Here is an 8,602-nt window from a genome sequence, read left to right as displayed (position 1 = left end):
ATCAATCACTGCTTACTTCTTTCTTGATCCATTTGACTATGCTGGACACCATAAAGCAATATCGGACATGTTTGATTTATGCTTCCAGCATATGTCCAGAAATTCACATGAGTCACTGCCTGTTCCTTCTAGGGAACTTGCGCAATTTAATCTAATATGAAAAATGTCTTTTAAATCAGACAACACTTGTTTATTTGAAAGGTGACTCTATCCTTGTGAATGTCTGTGCAACATATCTGCAAACCAGTTCCTGAAATTTCATGGGTAAATTTTTCTTGTTTGTTGATTTTGTATATTGTCATTGTAATACTGCTTTTCATTACATTAGTAGCAAACTTTCCTTTTTATGGCTGCTTTCAAATGCATGTCTTTCCTAAAGGTCTTGATTTTTTAAATTCTTCCTTATGAAACTTCATATGGAAGTGTCATGACAAATTTACTGATTTTGACATGAAAGAAGGAGGGGGACATATTGTGAGTAAATCATATAGCTATACTACAGGCTGCATATTATGTAGCACTAAACAGGGTTTAGTTCAGGCTAATTTACCCACTCCACTGCCTCCATGCTACTGCAGCTGTTTTATCTGTTTATGTCTGCCTACTTTTAAGAAGGATGTGTGCACCTGTATACATAAGTATTATATACTATGATCAGATTAGGTGGGAACATGGATATATGCATCATGTTTTTCAGTATCCAGAATGCCAAGGGCTTTAACCAAGATCCATCACCTTCCCTTCCAAGAAGGGCAGAAATTACAAGTTACGGTGAATCATTTTCCAAGGCTCCGGCTCTGTTAAGTATTCCCAAACACCTACATTTCTGCCTAGTGCCTAGAAAACAAATCATGTAGCTTTCATAAACTGAGACCTAAGGTTCATGTATATTGTTGCCTATCTGTTTCTGCAAAATATGTAGATATGGGGAATTTAAACAGTCTTTATAGTGATTTAGAGCAATTCATTACTGCAGAAGCAGAAACCTGTGCTTCTGTGTCTCACAATATGAAAGCAAAGAGGTACAGTGTCCCATTTCTCTTCTAGCAGAAGGACTTCATGTTCTAGTTTTTCCACAGACAGTGTGAAGAGCAAGCTGTGCAATGTTATCTCTCCCCAACTAACTGGGAAGAATTGTTCAAGATAAAAATGTACTGCCAAATGCCATTTTCTCTTCGTTGTCCCAGTGTTCACAGCAAAGTGAAGCTTCCTTAGTTTCTAAGGGAGGTCATTGGTACTGTCTGCTATTTTGACAGAGGGCTTTCTTCTACTGTATCCCTTGAAGAGAACCTCAGAGTGCCTTGAAAACATCTGTGGATGCTTTATTTGCAACTTATGAGTATGCAGAAAGTACCCTCATCAATAGGTTTTAATTTATCCGGAGGTGGACTGTTCTCAGTCTCACTGTTCCATTTTTCATAAAGATAACTGGTTTATTAAAACAAACTGAAAAGGAGAATAAATTTCTGTCCTGTTTGCTAGATCACAGCTATGTGGTGACACATCTCAATACCAGTTTGTGCTCTAGAGTCCTTAGCGTTCAGTGTATTTTCTGTGAATGGGACAGTTGGGTTAAAATCTCTCTGGAAATGGTTGAATGCTGTTTCCCATATCTTTTTCTGTTCTCTGGGTTTTTTGCATTCACTTCTTTCTTCTTCTCCTGTGTTATAATGCCCAGGTGTAATTTCATAGTGTTTTCCACTCTGATGTATTCAGAAAGCTCCAGCTTTAGACTTTATGCTTCTATGAAAACTCTAGCTTATTTGTAACAAAGGTTACTTTCAATCCTTCCTGTGTGTGGATAAAATAAGCAGTAACACTTATGAATTCCAAAATCACAAAAATGAGGAGGGAAATATTTCTATTGTCCCCTGCATCCCTCCTTTTGTTTTAGTCCGAGGTTTCTTTATGAATTGTGTATTGATGTTGAACATCTGGAACTGGCAGTGTGATGACTAAATGGCTTGGTGCGGGGTTTTTGGTTTTTTGCAGAGGTGATAGTTTCAACTTTTGCTATAGAAACTAGAAGAGTTTCTGTCTGAGTGTTTAATAGTTTAGTAGTTGAAAAGAAAACAGTACCCCTGGGATGATCTGTGTTTTCAAGCAAGCCATTTATGGTTCTCAGTTACCAACACATTTATGTTAGTGTGAGTTCCAGGATGCAGACAATATTTGGACTATTGATTCCCAGATATAATATACTAACATCTCTCTACCATGAGTTGCTAGGGCTGCATTTTACTCATGGTCTGTAGCTTCTGAGACATTTCATTGTTCTTTTGACAAAGCTGAGAAATTAATTTGCACTCTTTCATAGTGCTGTGACTCCCATACTGCAGACTCCATAAGGCATCAACTTAATGGCCAATGCAAGTGCAGAGTGCAGCGGAGTATGTTAAATTATATGTTTACAAACATATTGAAACTTGAAAGTAGAGAAAACAGTTTATTTAGCCTTACAATAAATTTTAATAATAATAGAATAGCTTAGATTATCTTGTCTTAACCTGAAGGGTTTTTTCAATTTATAAAAGACTGAAACATAGTTGACAATGACATGGACACAAAAATACTATTTGCTATGTTTTATTTTCTACAATCTGGTTAAAAGTAGCATGCAAGTAATTGAATAAAAATACTTGTATATATGACTTATTTTGAAATAAAAATTATACCAGCAATGGATAAAAATCTTACCATGAAAGTTTAAATGAAAGTATGACAAGAAGAAGAGTAAACATTTTTTTAACCTGAAAAATGTTTGTTTCCTTGTTATCTTTCACATATTCCATTAATTTAATAATGTCATGGTCTCTGAAAACATATTTTCATACACTCTAAATTGTTCTTAGATTGTTAAATCATTTTTTTCCTTTGTAATTGATAACGATATGAAAAAGGTGTGAATAATTAAGAATGTTGGATTGGTTGGAGAGGAATCTTGTATTTACACAGGCTAGCCCATACTGCTTAGCACTCTGATGAAACCCACCTGACTTCCATGTAAGTAAGTCTGGCACCAGCTGGCATGTGTTGCAAGCATGGACATAGATTTGTATGAAGCTGAATTCTTTTCATCAACTTACCTAGCCAGATGAAGGCCTATTTTGCACCACATTTTGTCATTCTTGTGCTTTCTAAATACAACCATTTATAAAACCATGCACATGTTCCCTTAAGGTTGCCAAGTGCATGCTAAGTATTAACAAACAGAATGGATAATATGCAGACTGACACTTTTTTTAAGGCATATCCTAATTTTAAGGAGCTATCACGATGTAATTCCTGTAGTTACTGCCGCTAAAAAGGAACTGGATGTTGCCAGGTATCTCACTCCAGTGAAATCTCAGCAGCCACCCGAAGGCAGTTGTACATCTCCTGCGGCAGGTCAGCCCGAGTGAGATTGTTTCCATCCAGGCGCAAATGTGTAATCTTGGAATAGGTCATTGGCCCAACAACCTTACAGAAGCTGCTCAATGGGAACTCTGAAACAAAGGGAACACGAATAAGAGAAAGCACGAATAATTAGGACAAATAGGATAAAACCATTATTTTTCTGCGTTTTAAATTTTATTTGGAAATTGTGACCTTAAATTTGTTCTACTATTTTTCAATATTTTATGTGTCCACTGATGTAATTCCCCATGAGTTTACCGGAACTTGAGGGACTTGTGTTAGAAGTTTTTTCCATTAGTTGTGAGAGGTTCAGAATTTCAAGACTGAGTTTTTCAAGTGTTGTGTGTTCCCAGTACCCATTTAATTTTTAAGTCTTCAGTTATTATATAGAGGTCTCATCTGGCATTTAGAAAAAAAAAGAAAAAAATGAATGTCCAGTAAAACTGTAGATGCAGAGGGAGAAATCAACTGTGCTGGGTGCATTATGATGGAAGGGTAAAACCATGCTACAGAAGAAAGTAAAGGAAATAAAATGTTTCTGGAGAAATTAAAACCATGATACAGCCTTACACTTGAGAACAAGCAGTCCAATGGGTGTCTGTGTCAAATATTATTTTGGATATGTTATTTTGATTTACTGGTTTTGAAAAGAAATTTGGGGCTGGAGTTGGGGAGCAGTTCTACATTTAAATTGTATAGTAGAATGTTTCCAGAACAGCAGGATTAGAAGGTGAGTATAAATGAAAAAAAATTTATAAAAATATTTATATTTATTGTAATTTATATATCATGATATAGCCTTTATTCAGTTAAGTATTACTTAGTTCGCATAACACCAGACAAGTCTTGAATGGAAAACTGTCTCTTGTATCTTATGAGCAGTATTAACTGTGAGCTAGAAATTACATGAGGCAGATAAATTCTGTGCTCAGTATGCATAAACACACACATACCCATATTACGCATCTCTGTCGTGCAGAGAAGATCTATCCTCAAGAGAGAATGTATGTGAATAAACTTGATATCCCCTGCATAACACATGGTGTTCTGCAAAGGTGGTCCTTCATTCTCACTTCTCTTTCCTTTGAGCCAGACAGAGAATTAGTCTGTTGAAAAGCTCCATCACTATTAAAGAAGCAGCCTGAGAGGCTTGTTCTTCTTCGGGATATTGACATCAATTGAATTCACACAGAAAATATTTTAAAGGGACTACTTCAATGAACCCAATCACCAGTAAGCAGACAAAATTCATATCTTCAGTTGCTTTTATGTTGCAAAGGATTAGCTCACACAATTTCTGAGAAATCAAGGTAGTGTTCTCAAGATCAGATGTCATTTTAACGACCGATCATGGACTTTTCTTTTTGCATGACTATTTAACTCACCTAAGAAAATGTGATGACCTACATCATGTTGTAATACTAAAGGAAATGGAGGACATATCTTTCAAATCTCCACTTTGCCTTCAATTGGCTTCTTTCAGAACTGGCATTACAATAATCTGCTATCATTGATGAAACACAGCTTGTGTAAACTAAGCATAAATGTACATGCATCTGTACAGGCAGCTCCTTAAAGCATGAGAGTTTTTTGGACACAGAGATATGATGTTGAAGAATGGGTGAAGATTTGTGCATCTTTCACAAAATAAGTTGTTTTGAGTAGAAAGAAAGAAAATGTATTTCAAATGTTAGGTCTTCATCGCCAATTTGATTAAAGAAAAACATAGAATCAGAGAATCATAGAATCACAGAATGTTTTGGGTTGGAAGGGACCCCTACAGGTCATCTAGTCCAACCCCCCTGCAGTGAGCACGGACACCGCTAACTAGGTCAGGTTGCTCAGAGCCCCATCCAACCTGGCCTTGAATGTTTCCAGTAATGGGGCCTCCACTACCTCTCTGGGCAACTCCTTCCAGTGTTTCACCACCCTTGTTGTAAAGAATTTCTTCCTTATATCTAGTCTAAACCTACCCTGCTTTAGTTTAAAACTGTTCCCCCTTGTCCTGACACAGCTGGTGCTACTAAAAAGCTTGTCCTCATCTTTCCTATAGGCCCCCTTTAGGTAATGAAAGGCCGCAATCAGGTCTCCCCGCAGCCTTCTCTTCTCCAGGCTGAACAAGCCCAACTCCCTCAGCCTGTCCTCATAGGAGAGGTGGGCCAGCCCTTGGATCATTTTTGTGGCCCTCCTCTGGACCCGTTCCAACAGTTCCATGTCCTTCTTGTGCTGAGGGCTCCAGAGCTGGACGCAGTACTCTAGATGAGGTCTCACCAGAGCAGAGTAGAGGGGCAGAATCACCTCCCTTGACCTGCTGGCCATGATTCTCCTGATGCAGTCCAGAGCACGGTTGGCCTTCTGGGCTGCCAGCACACATTGCCAGCTCATGTCCAGCTTTTCGTCCATCAGTATCCCCAAGTCCCTCTCGGCAGTGCTGCTATCGATCCTTTCTTCCCCCAGCCTGTATGGATATCAGGGGTTGCTCTGACCCAGGTGCAGGACCTTGCACTTGGCCTTATTGAACCTCATGAGATTCACACAGGCCCACCTTTCCAACTTGTACAGGTCTCTTTAGATGACATCCCGTCCTTCTGATGTGTCAACCGCACCACTCAGCTTGGTGTCATCTGCCAATTTGCTGAGGGTACACTTGATCTCGCTGTCTATGTCATTGATGAATATATTAAAAATATATATAAATCAAGACAATTTCCTGGGCTTTGTATATTGTTCAGCCTTCTTTTAGGAGTGTAAAAGATAAAAAGCATTCTTAATGGCACATTTAGTGGGCAGTCCATATTGCAGTATAGTATAATTTTAAACCTGCAGACCAGTTCTGCTACTCTTTTCATTCAGAATGTACCAGTTGAAGTGAACTGCTGATCCTTGTGAGGTAGGATCATATTACTGGAGAGACGTTTATAGGATTAAATGTGTGGAATTTTGCTGAATGAAAACATAAGGTCCTGAGACTTTGAAGTGATTTCTTGAGCTGGCCTACAGGCTATACCATTAACTATTTATGTCCAGTTTTCTGCAGAGAGTTTGGGTATAATTTGTAAAGAATAAAATGAACATGAATTCTAATACAGATTTTTTTTCCCATTTTCTTGTCCTTCAGGAACAGCATGGTAAGTATATTTTTGTTGAAGGCAGACATTTAAAAACTTTCTAAATTTACTTTTTGCGTCTTTTTTCCATATTGTTCCTTTTGAGCATAAATACTGACATTTGGTTGTAAAACAAGGTATGCTTATACAAGCTGGGTAGATACTTAACTATTCAAAGGATGTAAACTTCATGCATGTAAACCACAAAATTTATCTGTGTTACCAAGATACTCAGCTGTGCTGACTATTTATGAGACTGAAACCACTTTAGAAGTGGATGCAGATCTAGTTGTTACAGAGTCAAGAGAACTCTGTCATGGACTTCAGTGGGATTTGGCTCCAATATTCAGTGCACACTGATTGACTCTGGGTATTAATTTTTTATACAGTTCATATAATTATCACTAGTTAGAAACATATTAAAAATGTTTGTTTTCTGATTGCAGTCTCCACTAGCAGAAAATAAGTGTGTCTTGTGAATGCACTTGATGTGCTCTTGCCTATGTGATCAGTATGGGAACTGCAATCAGTGAGACTAGAGCACTGTTCCATAAAATATGTCAGTGGCTTAATTCCTCCTTTATTACACTTATTAGTGTTGCAGGTGTTAAAATGTCTGGAATTTTGCCAGTAGTGTGGCATTCATATTTTCCCAACACAGAATTCTTGCATGAACCAGACACTGAGAGATAAGAAGGACTGGATGAAAAATGGATTTTTGTCTGAACAATTATTTTCTCACTAAAACTGTCTGTTACCATAAGAAATTCGGATATTCTAACAAACTACCTGAAAATATGAAATATCTGGGGGAAAAAAAAACAAACCTAAATAAAGAACAGGCCTCTCCTCTCCTCTCCAATGCTGATAGAGCAAAATGGGAGCATAGACACACTTATTTTTTAGACAGAATTAATTTTTTACTATATGCTAGTTCAGACTATATCCCTTCTACACCAGGAGTGTAAGCAGCCTTCATCTGAAAGGAAGATTAACTGTGCAAAGATTCCTTGTTCAGGTGTGCAATATAGTGGGCAATCCTAATGGGATCTGAAGTCCCATGGTCATCTTTGCTGGTCTGTGGTCCCACAGTAATCATATCTGAATCATTTCTGCACAGGTCATTGTAAAAAAATGCTTTGGGGATTGGTGGAGTGAGCCAGATAAAAGGCCATAAATCAACTCCATAGCTAACTCTGTTTAGAATAAGTACAGTTATGGCATAGGTACCGATTCAGCTGATGGACTAGAGCAGAGTATGTGGCCCCCTAAATGTCATCTGGAACATTTTCACATTCCCCTTTGTTATATTTCATTCACATGGTATCTTCTTGCTGGGGTTTCATGTGGAAACAACTCTTTTCTTAATCGTTTCCAAGTACAAATGAAAAATAGGGAAGTCCACCTTTGGACCCTCTATAGGTATCACCGAACCTCTTTGATTCCTGTACTTCTTTCCATCCTGCAGTTTCTTTTTGCCTTGAGCAGTTTGTAAAACAAGTGTGTGTATACATATATCTATATAAACCTAATGGCATCCTAAAGCATGGGAGCACTGTTGTTATTAAATCAGTGTTGTTATTAAACCAAAAAATCTACCCTTAAATAACTACTAATAAGAAATATTAAAAAAAAAAAAAGAAGTTTCAATTTAGAAGTTACAGTTTAGGTTTGAGATATGGATAAAGCAAAGGCTTTTATAAACCTTCCACAGTCCTATGCTAGCTTGGAGATGTACCCAGCATCAGGTACAGTAGATGGAGCATGCAGCTGATACCTAACTTCCATTCAGTATAATGCATGTTCTTCAATTGATTAGTTAAAGATCAGAGGAGTTACTCTGAACTTGTCTCATTCCAGTTTGTTATCTGCTTTGCCCGCTGCTCCTCACATCACAGAGGGAACTGTTGGAGCGGGTCCAGAGGAGGGCTACAAAAGTGATCCGGGGGCTGGAGCACCTGTCTTACAAGGACAGGCTGAGAGAGTTGGGGTTGTTCAGCCTGGAGAAGAGAAGGCTGCGGGGAGACCTGATTGTGGCCTTTCAGTACCTAAAGGGGGCCTATAGGAAAGATGGGGAAAATCTTTTTAGTAGGGCCAGC

The 8,602-nt window shown here is 38.1% G+C and overlaps 1 protein-coding gene across 1 annotated transcript in view; it reads right to left on the bottom strand.

Moving 5' to 3' along the window:
* Window positions 1–3,330: 3,330 nt before the first annotated feature.
* LUM (lumican) overlaps window positions 3,331–8,602 on the bottom strand; it is an 8,693-nt gene continuing 3,421 nt past the window's right edge. The window contains exon 2 of the mRNA XM_035903527.1: window positions 3,331–3,485. Coding sequence (XP_035759420.1) covers window positions 3,331–3,485 — 155 coding nt within the window. The remainder of the gene's footprint in view (window positions 3,486–8,602) is intronic.

This window comes from Egretta garzetta, unplaced genomic scaffold, assembly GCF_000687185.1.
Source record: "Egretta garzetta isolate BGI_Z169 unplaced genomic scaffold, ASM68718v1 scaffold371, whole genome shotgun sequence".
Classification (NCBI taxonomy): Eukaryota; Metazoa; Chordata; class Aves; order Pelecaniformes; family Ardeidae; genus Egretta; species Egretta garzetta.
Note: the sequence above shows the minus strand (reverse complement) of the source record. Positions and strands in the feature narration are given on the sequence as shown.